General features: G+C 41.5%; 1 protein-coding gene across 1 annotated transcript in view; it reads left to right on the top strand.

Moving 5' to 3' along the window:
* The first annotated feature begins 671 nt into the window (after positions 1–671).
* The window catches only part of psmd1 (proteasome 26S subunit, non-ATPase 1), a 122200-nt gene continuing 106142 nt past the window's right edge, over positions 672–16729 (top strand). Inside the window, exons 1-8 of the mRNA XM_084307803.1 lie at positions 672–851; positions 1265–1308; positions 1859–1932; positions 2068–2237; positions 4362–4570; positions 11813–11956; positions 12287–12513; positions 15463–15523. Of these exons, the coding sequence (XP_084163929.1) occupies positions 836–851; positions 1265–1308; positions 1859–1932; positions 2068–2237; positions 4362–4570; positions 11813–11956; positions 12287–12513; positions 15463–15523 (945 nt within the window). The 5' untranslated portion in view covers positions 672–835. The remainder of the gene's footprint in view (positions 852–1264; positions 1309–1858; positions 1933–2067; positions 2238–4361; positions 4571–11812; positions 11957–12286; positions 12514–15462; positions 15524–16729) is intronic.

The following is a 16729-nucleotide window of genomic DNA, read 5'->3' as shown; positions in this document are numbered from 1 at the left end:
GAAAGACTTTCGTCTTGTTTACATCAGGGTCCCCCATTTTCAATTCATCGTAGATGTACGGATGAATGTACAGTATACAGTGTACTTTACCCATTCTGCAATCTGTTAATAAAGTTTTCAATCAATCAATCAATCAACAACATGTAATTTGCATAAATGAGGAACAGTAACGGTCCATGCTGCTATGATGCCTGAATTTCCCCAAGGGGATCAATAAAGGAATATCTTATCTTATATGAAACACCCTAAATAGAAATAGCTCATATGTTCCATTAGTCATAGGCCCACATTTCTAAAAGTATAGTTAAAATCTGAATTATGTGCTGCTTGACTGCAGCATCAAACATAAAAATGCTGAGAGTCTAGTAGCGGTTGCACCGCGCAGGAAGCAAAGGGCTATTTGGTCAGGCACGAGTGCAGTACGCCTGAATCATATAAGGCCCCAATGGAGAAGCCGGTTTATTCAATGGCATGTTTGTGTAGTTACAGTCTGATATTTTCTAAATAATAAATCCGTCACTCTTGTGACCACATTTCCAAGTGGTGTGCTGATTCGGTTTGTTTCGCCTCGCAGATGAAGCGAATAATGAAATGTAGTTGGGATTGTTTTCTGATCAGGCAGAACAGTGACCCTCAACACTGTAGGTCCTCTGAACGGGGACTGGGCACAGTTGAACAGAAAGAAGTTAGCAGCAGCGGCAGCGGCTTGTTCCACCGGAGTGGATTTCTCACAACGATAACATTCTCTACATTATTTTATCTGTAAAAACTCGTACCGCATTGAAACGTCAATACGAACTTGTGGAGTTGAGGAGGGAATAACGACGAGCCAAAAATGATAACATCTGCCGGTAAGCGATGACAAATGTATTTTTATCCTAGCTAACTAGCTAACGTCAGCCGCCATTGATTTAGCTGAGTCACATAGCAGTTGACTCCAAGGTTTAGCTAGCGTTATGTATCTGATGGACGTATTTTCCAGAGATAAATATCACCTTCGTTATTTGTGTGTCGTAAGTTATTAACCTAACGAGTTATCTGTTTTAATCGTGCTGACGATACGGACGTTTTTAGCTGTTGTTGGGATCTTCAAAAGAAACAGTGCACATCATTGCTCTGTCATCATGTAGCTAACGTCAGCTAAGTCTGTTATGACAGGAGGAGAGGATGCTGCTGCATGCTCGCTGAGTTGGATACAGTGTGTCTGTAATCTATGCTTTTACAATAGCTGTCACAATAATCTTGCCTCTCCCCCCCCCCCCAGCTGGAATCATTTCACTCCTGGATGAGGATGACCCCCAGCTCAAGGTATTAAGAATCACAATATCCATCATCATCATTCAGGGAGCCCCACGGTTGATGTTATTCTGAATGTGTGCAAAATGGTTTAGAGCCTTGGGATATGTGTGAGGTTATGTCTAACAAAATCTGAAGTGTCCCTTTAAGTTCTATTCATTGTGATTAGCTGCCATTGCTAAGTGAGAGCTGAGGTTTTCATTGAGTTGTTAACTTGTTTCCATGGTGAAGCCATGCTGTCTTCGTCATACTCTTCCAGTATACACACAGAACACTGTATCCACTCCACAGACTGTTTAGTAACAAGGACTGAAAGCTTATCATCCTTTCAGGAAGCAACAAGGGTCTCTCATCCGTCTCGGATAATACAGCTTGTATTCTTTATTAGACTTTATTATCATAATCATGAACCTGGTGCTAGGGTTGATGACATCCTTATTTAGGATTGTTGCTTGGCTCATTGCTCTGCAGTATTCATCAAAACCGTTTTAGCCTCTACCGTTTCATGGTAACTTTCCCAAGATTGCTCAGTGACTGATCATGTCTCTTCCTTTGCCTGCAGGAGTTTGCCCTGCACAAGCTCGACGCCATCGTCAATGACTTCTGGGCTGAGATTTCAGGCTCTGTAGACAAAATGTAAGTGCTTTATCCAAGTTCACGCAGCGAATTAATGAAACTTCAAAACGACCACATAAGTGATGAAGCATCACTGTAAAATATAAAAACGTCCCCTTCCTTGTTTCTTCTCATAAATTACCTTCTCGTTCACAGCGAGGTCTTGTACGAGGATGAGACGTTTAGGAGCCGAGAGTTCGCAGCCCTGGTGGCGTCTAAGGTCTTCTACCACCTCGGAGCCTTCGAGGAATCCCTGAACTACGCTCTGGGAGCCGGAGACCTCTTCAAGGTCACAGATGACTCCGAGTATGTGGAGACCATCATTGGTGAGTGATCCCAACATATGAGGAGTTGTCGGCACTCCTCGAGCTAGGGACAGATGTCCACCTAAGCAAAACGGTTTCCAAAACTGTTTAGTCGTTATGCCAATTCCCCCCCTCCCCTACCTGGTTGTTGTGCGCATGTTCCCCCTACTGGTCGGTACAAGGGAACCCTGAAGTCCACCACATGCTTCCTCCGACACATGCGGAGACAGCCAGCGGCTCTCTTTTCACCTGTCAGCGAGGACTCTCATTGGTGAAGTGTAACGCATGGGCGGTCACGCTGCCTTCACCACTTCCTGCCTTTCGCTGAGCAGGCGCCCAGACCTGACCTGTAGGCGTCGCTGTCCACAACGCCAGATTCCCACCCACGGCTTCCCTCCCGCTAACTCAGCCAAACGAGTTAGTATGACGAGGCAATGCTGACTCCGGGAGTCGAGACCGCAGCCTCTTGCATTGGTGATGATCGCAATCTCCTCTACGCCACCCGACGCCCAATTGTGGCAAAGATTTGATGTACCACGAAATCTTACATGTTGACCATGGTTAATGATTCATTTTGATACTTTGCAAAAGTGTAATAAGTAAACAATTACACTTACACAATATAAAAAATAATAATAATTTGACGATTGCATACCCAAAGTAATCTGCACTTTATTATACTTTATACATATTATAGCACATGTATGAGATGAGTCTGGTCTCCTTTGAAAGGTAACATTCTCAAGTTTCTTACACAATACATTTACATTTAGTCATTTAGCTGACTCTTTTATCCAAAGTGACTTACAAGTTCTGTACGACAAGTCATCAGGAAGGGCACAACTCTTATCAGCTGAGTAACAATGTTCATCAAAGTGTTTAGTGCTACAGTGTAGGTTAGTTTATTAGGACAAGTGCATGACAGTAAGGTTAGTTAGGGTTAGATATATTTTTTTCTTTTTTTTCTTCAGATAATGGTTGAAGAAGTGTGTCTTTAGTCGACGGCGAAAGATTGGACAGGTTTCGGCTGTCCTAACTGGGGTGGGTAGTTCATTCCACCATTGTGGGGCAAGGACTGAGAAAAGGTGACTTCTCTTTGATGACCCTCCCGGAGCTTGGATAGGAGTAGGTCTGAGGCGGCCAGAAGATGCAGAGTGTAGGGGTCTTGAGGGTGTGTAGTTAGAGACCATTGACCGGAGGTAGGCGGGAGCGGTTCCCTTTGCCGTATAAAGAAAAAACACTGAGTGCTAATGAAATAGAGTAACAGAGGTTTGAACACACTGAAGTAAAAGTTTTGTGTACTTGCATTTTTTTTTACTGGTTACCAGATGCCTGTTTTAAAGTTCCAACTGAGAGGTATGAGCTGGAAAACATAATGGTTCAGCCTGAAGTCTTATGTAGTACAGGTCCAACGTTTATAAAAATACCACGGAAAATGAATGTTTTACAACGGTTTTTGTAATGTTTACCGGTAAAAAATTCTGCATGATTATCCAAAATGGCCATCCGCTGCCTTCATTTCGATGCTCTAGTCAAAACAATAGACTTCTTCATCTTCTTGTGTCACTTTCCCCCACTCTCGGTGCCCGTCTGGGAAGCAGACGATCCTTGGCTACAACGGTGGCCAATAATTTTCGCCATCAGCGGTGACTGGTCAGTTCAGGACCGTTCACACTCGTGGTCACTCGTCCGAATGGCTTGTCAAATGACGCTCGACGGATTTTTTCGTTTTGTAACTCGAGAATGGAATCACGCAATAGGTTGAGTGGGGTGATGAGCGAATTCAACTTTCCAACAATGTATTGGTTGATCGACGAAAACACAGCCCGGAGCCGACAGACAGGGCAAATTGGCGCGACGTGCGTAGTCCGATGCTTAAGAGGTTAATAAATACTGTACATTAAAAACCTTAAACGAGCAGTAATACCTCCTTAGCATCATGTTTACAAAAAGGACTACAACTTCAGTTATTATAGTGTATTAATTTACAAATACATATTTTCAGTTGGATTTCCACATTCATTCATATCAAAGCATCAGGATGCATCAGTAATTTTTCACTCCCCTGACAAATAGTGACCTGAACACGTGGCGATGTTCTCGAACCAACAGGCTCTTTACTCTTTGTCTCTCTCTCCTGCTTAGCCAAATGCATCGACCACTACACCAAGCAGCGTGTGGAGAATGCAGAGCTGCCAGAGGAAGAGGAGAAGAAGACCATCGACCCTCGCCTGGAGGGCATCGTCAACAAGATGTTCCTGCGTTGCCTCGGCGACCACAAGTACAAGCAGGCCATCGGCATCGCCCTGGAGACCAGACGCCTTGACATTTTTGAGAAGACCATCTTGGAATCGGTCAGTGGTCCTGTCGTCGCATGTGTGATTTCAGATTTAAAGCCATGAACTACAAGTATATCACTACTACTAGCCTATATGTTTTTCACCTAGGACGTTAAACTATAACTATATCACTAGCCAATATGTTTTTCGCCTAGGATGTTAAACTATAACTATATCACTAGTAGGCTTGGGCGGTATGACGGTATTGCGGTATACCAGGGTATTTCGAAATCCCGTCTGTATGATTTTCAATACCGTGACGTCACAGACTGTGCGCCAAATCACAGATGCGTTGCTTGTAGTGCACAGCATGTGCCAGCAGAAGGCAGGGCAGTCTGTCTTTCCCTCTCTCAGTCTGAGCTCAGCAGAGCCACGTGCATGTTCCTGTGGGTCTTTCATCTCGCATGTGTGTTAATCTGCACTACAAATAAAGACTTAATTCTTCTATAGAATGCGGTTATGGACCGGTGGCTGTCCGTTTATTAAGGTCGAATGGATGGACCATGGGTCCACTTCCAGACATTGGATGATTGAGGAATCGGGAAACGGAGCGTTTTTCTAACGTTTTGAAATGGATTCGTGCATGAATGTGGACTCAGGGACACGTTGTTTGGGTACCGGTAAGTTATGTTATGGTTAAGCGTATGAAAGATGAACGTACGAGTTATGAATGCCGGGAGTGTATGTTTGGTAAAGCGTTCCAGTTTGACTGTGTGTGCGTATTGGCTTCGGACAGTGATTCACTACAGGGGTTTAACGGCTTAAGCTGGGTTTTGATTATCACTTAATCAATGCAGAATCAATTTGTGCGTCTGTATGTGTAGTTGTGTACTACTGTCGTGAGTTTGTGAGTCACATTGGTCTAATTTCAGCCTCCGTTATACGTTATTTGTTCCGTATGACTCGTTTCATATGCGTGTCTCGAATGTGCGCGCTGTAGTGTTGTCACGATACTGGAATTTCGACTTCGATACGATACCTTGAAAAGTATCGATACTTCGATATTATTTCGATATTAACACTTTGGCTGCCGGAAAACGCCTAAACACGTCATTCCCGGCCATGCTCAAGTTGCCGAAGACGCTTTACAGCGTCTTTAATATCAATATTTCAAAAATCTGGGATCGGATTCATATTTCCCCTCCGCTGGCCTGAGATCCACCAGGAGGACCCACTGACCTCTCTGGCGGTTCAGGAGCGCCATCTGGTGGCCGATCGGCGCAATCGCTTAACAGGAAGTGCTATGGAGATTGTGCTGGTCGACCGTATTACTTCCGGGCACTAGCTATAGGTTCCGGGACTCGATCTCGACACACTACATAGCGATCGATTGCCAATAACTCGATAAACAACATGATTTGGACGTATATACCATTATACAAGCTGGAGATGGACCGGGTAAATCGACATCCCATAATGGTAAAATTTCTACTCTACGATGATCGCCCAATGGCGCGCGGAGACTGGGGTGAGTTTTAGCGTGTAAAGTTACCGTCTTCGATACTAACTGCTATTATCAACATTTGACCCACATTAGATGATTGGTATAACGCTGCCCATGGAATTATAAACGCCCCCTAGCCCATCCGGTCAACATCAGATGACGTGTAGTAACTTCTAGAAGTACGTCTAGTTGGAATTTTTTATATCGCGCTGATTGCCATAAAACTGTATTGCATCATCAATATAATGTATTTGGGGCTATAGATCACGTTCTGGAGAAAGCTGCAGAAAGAGATGAAAACATACTTATACATTAGACCATACTTTACTATGAATATGTGAATGAAAAAGTTTAACGTTGCTACACAATGAACAATACATATAGGACTTTGAATGGGCCCTAATAATGGCAATGTAGCAATAGAATTTAAAAAGTTATAGCCCTGCAAAGAAGGGGACTTTCTCTATAGACAAATAGAGCCGGCAACCTACGGTTGATAATGAATTTAACCCATGGCAGCCAAAGTGTTAAAAAGAAAAAAAAAATATATATATATATATATATATATATTTTTTTAAACAAATTTAGCTTCAAATTTAGCTTCTCTCTGGTACTATAAGAGAAGATAAATATAACAATTTTAAAACCCTTTGTTTATCTTTAGATCACACATTTAAAAATAACTGTTCATCTCACTTCAATCATTTTTATTGCAAATGCAGAACATGGTATTTTCTCAAGCAGACAGATGTAAACACTGTAATCTGTGTTGCATGTACCTGACAAACTGAACTGTTTATATTACAGTTGGTAACAGTTTCGTTTTTATTTAAAGATAACGAGAGAGAGAGAGAGAGAGAGGGAGAGGGCGAGAGAGAGAGAGGTAGCGGTAGATAGAGAGAGAAAGAGAGAGGTAGCGATAGAGAGAGAGAGGTAGCGGTAGAGAGAGGTAGCGATAGAGAGAGAGAGAGAGGCTATGCTCGGAGCATTTTAGTAACGTTACATTTCAACAAGATTGCTGCTATTTAAACACTTGATGGAAACGGGGTAACGTTAACCTTATGTCGACTGTAGTATTGTATGACCTCGACATAACGTTTAAACGTTAACGTTACTCCGTTACCATGCAGTAATTGTACAAGTAGCCAGCTAAGCTAACGGAGCTAGCAGTAGCTAACGTTAGCTTGTAGCTCTAATGTTACAACGAATCAGCTGTTGATATTATGCGCCATCAGTAGACAACGTATCATGTATTAAACTAGAGTTAATGGTTTAATGCTTCAGTCACAGTGACGTTGAAAGAGCAGCTGTCACGAACCTCTTTCATTTCTTTATGGAGATCGGCGCTGGCACTGCTCTAACACCGCTTGCAGGGGAGGAAACTAACTTTTTGGCTTACCAGCCAACTGGCGAGTATCTGATTTTTTTTACCAGCCAAACAGATTTTTTACCAGACAAAAAAAATCGCTAATTGTGATAATTACTTCTTTGTATGTCAAGCCGCGTCAATGTTGTGTATGCATCTGGGTAGGCACACTGTGCCTTTAAGACAGCACGGTGGTCTTACGACAGTGCTGTGAAGTACCGTCAAGTGTTGTGGTAACGTCAGTTGGGTTGGTGTGCTGTTGACGTTGTGTGCACAGTGCACTGGTTGAGCTAGCCCCTTTTGTGACTGCGATGTGCAAGCCAGGGGCTTTTGAGCATGAAATAAAATGTCTAACCTTACGTCGTAGTCCGGTGCTTTTTTGGAAACATTATAGTCATAACAGATATACACCTAGCTGGCTGCTTTGAGCACACGGGGCTAACGTTAGCTAGCAAGCACCTATCTAAAACGCTAACTAGAAGCTAACCACTGTATACAGTTCCAGTAGACAACATTACACCTCTGACTTAAATGTGTCCTTAGTAGGGCTGGGCGATATGACGATATTATATAAATATCGGGTACAGTTCATTAACGATACACTTTTTAAACGTATCGTGGATATCGTGATGTTTTGCCCAAGAGGATTGTGTCGCGTCAATCTGGTCCACACGTTCAAACTTTTGAACAACGCCGCCCCCACACACACACTACTGCATCAAAGTTACTACTTATGATTAACAAAGGCATTCGTTTTGTGGCATTAATGTTATATAGTTACACGTTCAATAACATCAGCGTATTTACCCGAACATAGCAACGTCCGAGGACGACCTAGATGGATAGCAAGCATTACTCGTTCATATCTCAGCCCGTGCTGAGTTGTGCCCATTCTGCGGTCTGTTAATAAAGTTTTCAAACAGACAGATGTATGGAAAGGCTTTTATTATAACATTCGTTGCAGTAAAATCATTATGCCTCGTTTAGTCATCCTGCGGAGCTGGTAATGGTAACTGGTAATCTACTCGTCGGACGCGGGGAGCTAACATTAGTAGCTTTGTTGTTGTGAGCACTCGTCAAAATCAATGGAGGACATTCTGGAAGTAAAAAACGAATATGCGCTTGCCGATTGGTGCTAAGAACAGCAGGGCGGGTGCAAGCGGTGTGACGTAATTGGCAGACTCGACTGTCAATAAAAATTATTCTGTTTGCCGTCTGAATGAATGAAAACTTTATTAACTGATTGCAGAATGTGTACAGTACAGCTCAATACAACAACAGTGGACTGGAGGATGAAGACCAGAAAAAGACTTTTGGCTTTTTTTACATAAGGGTCCTCCATTTTCAATTCATCAAAACATTTAGAGACATACAAATATACAGTAGTTTCATAAAAATGCTAAAATGCTATTGATTGATTGATTGATTGATTAAACACTTTATTAACATATTGCAGAATGGGTACAGTACAGCTCAATACATACAATTGTTAAGGGGATGCAGACCAGAGAAAGACTTCCGTCTTGTTTACATCAGGGCCCCCCATTTTCAATTAATCATATTTCATATCTAAATCATATAATATCTCATTGCTAAATATATGCAATATATAATCTAATAATCCAATAATCTAAATCTAATATATAATATAAAAATGCTAAATGCATGGGTATTTTATTTTGTCTTTAATGTTAGCTTGCAAACTCAAATACTGTCTTGGTAAGCCTCATAATGAATTGTTTGGGGAAAAAAAGAAAAACATTGTGATGTGTATCGTGTATCGCTGAAAGGTCAGAAAATATCGTGATATCATATTTAGGCCATATCGCCCAGCCCTAGTCCTTAGTAACTTATACTCGATGGTTGTACTAGGGTTGGATGCAGTTCCCCGTTGGTCAGTCTGTCTGTTTTCCATATTCTGCTGTGTTTAACGTTATCTGTTTGCGATTGCTCCTGATGGCTAGCCTAGTAGTACCGCGGGACTTTTATTATTATTATATGTCCGCGGGTTGGCCAGTACTGCGCAAACGTTTATTAAACATTATATGTCCGCGGGTGGTCTTGTGCAGTGCTCTCGTGGCACTGTCAACTAAAGCGAACACTCAGAAGACGCGCACCGTTTGCCAGTGCAGTGATTGCAGAATGTTTTATTTTTTTGTATACTCGCCAGACTGGCGAGTGGTCTTCATGAATCACTCGCCAAACGTAAAAAATACTCTCATTTGGCGAGTAAAGTGGCCTAATTTCCTCCCCTGACCGCTTGCAAATATCATTGGGGCATTTGTAGCTTGTCCTTCGTTGTTTACTTGAAACCCGAAGTACCTCCAAACAGCACTTCTGCTGTTTTCTTTATCCACAAGCACAAGTTGCGGAGGCTCTGCATTTACTATCTTCAGCTAAAATGTTTGTTTACTAACTGAAGAAGACAGCTCTCTGTCACTCTGTGAGGGGGAGGGCTGGACTCTGAGGAGCCGGGGAGCAAGCGCGCTGAGCGCTCTGAACAGCGCGTCAACAACTTGCGGTAGAACACTCGCCAGCTGGTACCGATACTGCAGAAAGTATCGGTACTTCGGGAAATGAGTATCGAAGCCGTTTTAAATATTCAGTATCGATATGTATCGATACTTCGATATTTTTGACAACACTAGCGCGCTGATTTGTTTACGCTGGTAACACGGGTCGCTAAGGAATTTAGGTTCGAGGTTGAAGAAAGTGCACTTTTAGGTTGAAAGTACGGCCCTAATGTCAACGTGTTTCAATATAAGCGTTATGTATGGTGATAACGAGTATATTGTTAACTTAGCTCCGCTCTGCTTTTGGTGGTGCCCAGGACCAGGCTAAAAACAAAAGGGGACCGAGCTTTCGTGGTGACAGCCCCAAGGCTCTGGAACGCCCTCCCCCTAAACATGAAAACCGTTCCCTCTGAACTCATTTTTAAAAGGCAGCATAAAACGTACCTCTACAGGCAGGCTTTTAAACGCCTATAGCCATTTTTCTGTTCATGTCTTTTAGTTTTTTGTTGTCTATTCTGTTGTTTTAGCTCATTTTATGTTTTATTCTTTTCTTCAAATGTTTCCCCTTACTATATTTTAATGATGTTATATATTACTGTTGTAAAGCAGAGAAGGGCGCTATATAAATAAAGTTTTACTTACCACTGGATGACAACTCACATTGTCAGTAGTATTGTCTCCTAGTGTTGAACGACTTCTGTTAGAATGATTGTTGGGGCTGCATCACATCATTCTGTCTACATTCTAATTTGTAGAACAATCTCACTATAGTGTCTGTGCTTGGAAAAAACGAGGGGTCTTCATAGTTATCATTCATAGTGGGACAGTGGTTCAGGGTGTAGAGCAGTCGTCTGGTAATCTAAAGGTTCCCGGTTTGATTCCTGCTCCTCCTGGGCAGCGTTTCGAAGTGTCCTTGAGCAACATACTTAACCCTTAATTGCTCCCGATGAGCAGGTCGGCACCTTGCATGGTTGCCTCCGCCGTCGGTTTGTGAATGTGTGAGTGAATGGGTGAATGTGACGAACAAAATTGTAAAGCGCTTTGTTGTTTGGATAAAAGCGATATATAAATGCACCATTTTAGTCATAGTGCTAGATGTGACCAAAAATCGGCTTCCACTTTTCGCCAAATCGCCAAAATTGTGCTAATCCTCATACAATAATCTGGATTTTGAGACCTTTCAGTTCAGTTCAGTTTATTTCGGGTTTTGGACACATAACAATGGTCATCCCATAAATCGGCAAAGTTTTACCAGCTGCTATTGCAGCATTGTCCAATTGTCCGAAAAGGGCTAGGGAGAGCCACTAGGCTTGTTGGGCCCTACCCCTGAAGACTTACGTTTCGTTTTTATAAAAAAAAAAAAAATTACATTTACATACATACATATAGTACACATTACAGTACACACATATAGTACATATTACAGTACACATTACAGTATAGTATACCTGCAGTATATAATAGTGTATAGTATACAACACATATATAATGTGATATGAGATATATAGTACATTATATTATACAATATAATATCGTACCATAATATAATGGTATATATAGTGTAAATATAGTTAAATATAATATTAAAATTTTATTTAACCTTTATTTTACCAGGTAGACTAGGCACTTGAGATCAAAGATTTCTTTTTCGAGCAAGACTAACATTTATTATAATATGATTATATAATGTAATATGATATAACGTACAATACAGTATCATCATTTTTATTAATATGCAATTAAAGCTCTTCCCTTCTGTACCTATTGAAAATTGATTTTTTTTAGGTTTGAATTGATTTATGTTTTCACAATATATTTTTGTTCATATTTCCATGCTCATAACACTGCAATTATTCTAACTATAATTCTAACTATAAAAACTATTATTCTAACTATACAATTCTAATAATTTTCCTTGTCCTCCTGTTGTGCAGACTGATGTGGGCGGCCTCCTGGCCTACAGCCTGAAGGTGTGCATGTCCCTGATGCAGAACAAGAAGTTCCGTAACGAGGTGCTCCGGGTGCTGGTGAAGCTCTACATGAACCTGGATAAGCCCGACTTCATCAACGTCTGTCAGGTGCTTAACACATTGAGTGCCACGCCCCTTCCGGGAAGTGACCACTTCCGTGCCGACCATTAACCCCATGTAAACGTAGTTGTACTTTGTAGACCTAAACCTATATTTTATAGTATAGCTATGGGTCTGATAACGCTGTCGAGTCTCATTGAGCTGCTTCTTGTCAACATGCAAAAAAACAGATAATTTAAGAGGTTAAGGTGCTTTTGTGTGTATGCTCATGTGATGATTCAGTCGGTAGTCTATAGTTATATTTTGAATATAACATGGAACCACTTGACGGCCTAGTCTAATCTTAACGATCACACCTGGTGTCCCCTTCTCCCTCAGTGCCTGATCTTCCTGGACGACCCGCAGGCCGTGAGCGACATCCTGGAGAAGCTGGTGAAGGAGGACAACCTGCTGATGGCCTACCAGATCTGCTTCGACCTGTACGAGAGTGCCAGCCAGCAGTTCCTCTCCTCCGTCATCCAGAACCTGCGCACCGTGGGCACTCCCATCCCCTCCGTGCCCGGCTCCACCAACACGGGCACGGTGCCCACCCCGGACAAAGACAGGTGAGCGTTGGCACGGGAAAGGGGGGGGGGTGGTGGTGGTGGTGGAAGAAAAGGGCAGAAAAATGGGACTATGATTGATGTTCTTTTCTTACTTGGATTGAAGGTTTAACTGTTTTAACTCAATTTCTCCTATTCCTGAAAAGTTGTCTCTTTGGAGATATGATGTTCTTGCACATAATATTGTATCCTATATAATAAGGTCGCGTGGGCCTCTCTGGCAGAGAGACCTAAGTTGCATTGGAATCTTTTTATTTATAAAGCCATAATTAGAGATTGTCCAAATTATATTAGTTCTTTATTGGAATGGACCACTGGACCCTGTCGTACACAATCCAGTTTTTGGCTTACACTTAGAGTGCCTAGAGTTTGTACTGAACTTGGTAGATCTGCTTTTGGCTTTTCTGCCCCTACATCATGGAATACCCTGCACGAAACTCTGAAACTAGACACACTAGTTCTATGGGTCGGTTTAGAACCAACCTCAACACTTTCAATGCTGGCCGTGTTTTCCTTTTTACCCCCTTGAATGCCGCCACCCACTTCAATGTTAGCGTTAAAAACGTATAATCTATGTTTTAAATTATGGCTATGTGTCTAATCTGCCCGTCGCTTATCAATGACTTGTTTGCAGTCAACATTGTCGAAACGGATTGTTTTTTTAATCTGTTCATATCCTTTTATAGCATTTCGAAAAGCTATCGTTCTCTCGAAAATTTTCGGAAAATAGAAAGATTCCCTCATAAACGGCATTTATTGGAATATTCTCGAATACACTCGACACGTTGTCATTTGTCGGCCTATTTATGAATCGTTTTCAAATAAACGCTAGATTATCGATAGTATATGTGTACTTATGCACGCTAGAGAAGCGGGCTGAAAAATCTATTCTCATTTCCTCAACATCACACACGCACACACACACACATATACACATACGGGACACGCTGTTATCTCAGTGAATACAGCTCTGATTATCCTAAAACTGGTAACATAGACTCCTTACCTTAGATCAGATGTTCTCCAAAAAGATTATTCCAATTCCCGATCGCCATTCCAAATATCGATCGCGTTTATTGATTGATTGATTATTGGCTGCTGTAAATATATATTCCACGCTGCTTTCCAACTCTCGATAACTTCCCTCATTAGATCCCTCGCCAGCATAATGGAGCCAGTTGGCTCCCCCCACACAGATCCACCAGTCTAATCGAATGGCCTGCAGTTACACAGGGATAGACGATAGGGGGTGGTATTTTCCCATCTGAGCTCCTAGAGGGGCTGCTGTACCAACGGGAGACTTGGTTGATGAAATATGAATTCAGATCGCTAATAATAAAAAATAAAAACAACAATTTGCGTCGTCTGCACTCAACAGGGGGCATGATAAGACGACATAACACATTGCTGGCACTCAAAAGTGTTAACAGGCGCCCCCAAAATTGTCCATTTTTGTTTTTGAGGACTGCCTACTTCTTTTGCAAACCAAAACACTATACTTTATACTTATAGCACATGCATGAGACTGATCTCTTTTGAAAGATGACATTCTGAAGTTTCTGATACAATAAAGAAAATTCACCTTTAGTGCTAATGGAATAGAGTAACATAGGTCTGAACTTGAGTTGTAGAAAAACTTGTTACTCACGTTTTTCTGTAGTAGTTAGTAGTCCAGAAGTAATATATCCCCCAGAAACATGGCCAAATCTCATTAAGATCTGTTCAGAAATTAGTGATTAGGAGCGACTTTGGTAAACTGTGTAGCGTTCCTGGTTTCTATTTCCTCATAGACTTCAATTCATTCAGCGGTTTTTCTCTTCCTGTTTTCGCTTGTGACTTTTCACCTAGATCACTGATTCGTACATCCCCAGGTGGGGTATCATTGGACAGCCACACTCATTGGCTACAACCCTGTCCAATAATTTCCGAGATTGCCAAATGATTGACGGAACTAGAGCCCCAAGAGTCGGGAGTGGTATTTGCACAATACCGTGTACTTTGCGCAAGCCTCAAATATCGGCATGTAACTCGAGAACCGCTGAACGGATTTTGTCACCTGATAGGGCTATCAACAGGCAACAAATTGGGCTTTAATTCGATTATATTGTATAAAGAAATATGCACAGCAGAGCCACTAGAGGTCGCCAAAGTGCCGGTGGGCAAATCGTCCTCAAGAGGGCCCACATGTGGTTCCCCGCTTGTTATGACCAATCGGGTCACCACAATATGTAATTGTGAAGGAGAATGGAGCTTCTTAAGCAAGGTAGACGAGGCTGGTCTTAATTATATTGACAGTAGTTTATTCAATTTAGAGCACTGAAGTTCAAGACAGAACAGAACCGGCCGGCAGAAGAAAAAGAAGTCCGGTCTTTCATAATACATTGATATTTATAGACATTCAAGAACGGCTGATCACATGACAAAGATGACAGTTAAAACAGGTGTGTCCTCCCTCAAATCATACGATCTTACATCATCTGACAAAGATCATGGGCTCTTGACAAGTCCCCCCCCCCCCCCCGGTCCTGATGACCTGGCTTTAATGTTCTGGGTTATGTTACCATGTCCTGCTTTTGTACACATTCTACCTTGAATATTGTTTGATGAAGATAAACACAAACCTTCCCACAGAGGTCTGTCAACGTTAATGTGTTACAGAGCTCGAAGGGAAGACAGGGTCCTCCTTACACGACCTTAATATCACTGATTTGTAGATCAATAGTAATTATGATCTTATGGTATGGAAACTACATTTTCTCCAACACTATTTTTATAATAATTATTATATATATTTTTTAAATGTATTTTAAAATGCGCTCTTAATTATTCTGATTGTCTGAAGTCTTTATATTTATGAACGCACTGTGACACTTGTGAATGTTATTTGTTTAACTACTCAGTGTATTTATCGAGTATAAATAAAGACTGAATGAATTGTACTGTGCGTTGCAGTGACTCCATGGAGACAGACGAGAAGCCCGGCAGCTCCCCCGCCGGAAAGGCTGCCGAGACGGTGAGCTCCGATACTGTCCCTCCCGTCTCTCTGAAACCAGGTCGACGCACTCCACTGTGCTTCAGTAGAGGACGCTTTGTTTCTGTTTACATAACACAACTAGCATACGTCCCCATTCACACACACGCATACATTCAACCTGCAAATTCAAGTGTCAAGTATATATATATTTTCCTTATAACTCTTATTTCATGTCACAAATATATCAATACAGTCCGTATTAAGTGATGTTGCGTTTCTTTTTCAAATGTAGCCAAGAGTAAATACCCTAACCATATCAAAACAGCAGTCGAAGTGTATATTTTCAGCACTACGTTTGTTTACTAATGATGGTGGTATTAGTGAAATGAGCTTATAAAAATCTCCACGCATTGCACCGGAAAACGGACTATTTAGACCGCGAGAAGAAGCACTCATGAAATCGTTGTAGTCCTAAGAAAGAGGAGACCCAGGGCTTTCGATGGACGTCTAAATTTCATACAACTACACTACCCAGCTCACACCAGTTGCCGACAACGGAAGTCCAACCATTTTTCTCTTGGAAATATTGATGTGTTTATATCTCATGGGTCAAACAAACCTCAAACGTTATTGCCATAAAATACAACGTATATTGTTTCTTTACCTTTCTGTGAACGTCTAGAAAAAACATATTCACGGTCTTTGCTGCCCTGTAACGGGCGCCTGATGGTACTAAATCCAGATTTAGATGCATGACTTGGCCATACTAAGGTAATTTATAGGCCTGATATTCTATATTCATATTTCAAATTGCATGTGTCCGGATGGCAACATTCAGTACTGTATTTACAAAAAAAACTGTAAATCATCTGCCCTTTGTTCATTTGCTTAGATATTTAGTACACTTGATCTCATGTGCTCAGTGGCAATTTTTCACTTTTGGTCAATGTTAGCATGGTGTTATTCAGTCAAAGATTAAAAAAATAACTAATAATAATAATAATAATTTATATTCTCCTTTGGTTCATTACAATTTAGTCAAGCATAGTAATAGACGCAATATTTCGGACACTGGGAATACATTCCCTGAAGTCCATAGATGTCCCTAGATACCAAGAACATGCAAATGGACCTTGTAGAAGTGGAGCAATCTTCCGTTTTCTTGGGTATCTACTTTTAGGCACATTTTCTGAAAATATGGCTAGGGCTTAAGAGGTTAAGTAGCACCCACGTTTCCATTTTGCA

The sequence above is a fragment of the Notolepis coatsorum genome, assembly GCF_963971535.1.
Source record: "Notolepis coatsorum genome assembly, chromosome: 2".
NCBI classification, from domain to species: Eukaryota; Metazoa; Chordata; class Actinopteri; order Aulopiformes; family Paralepididae; genus Notolepis; species Notolepis coatsorum.
The sequence above is the reverse complement of the archived record's forward strand: the minus strand, read 5'-3'. Positions and strand labels throughout refer to the sequence as shown.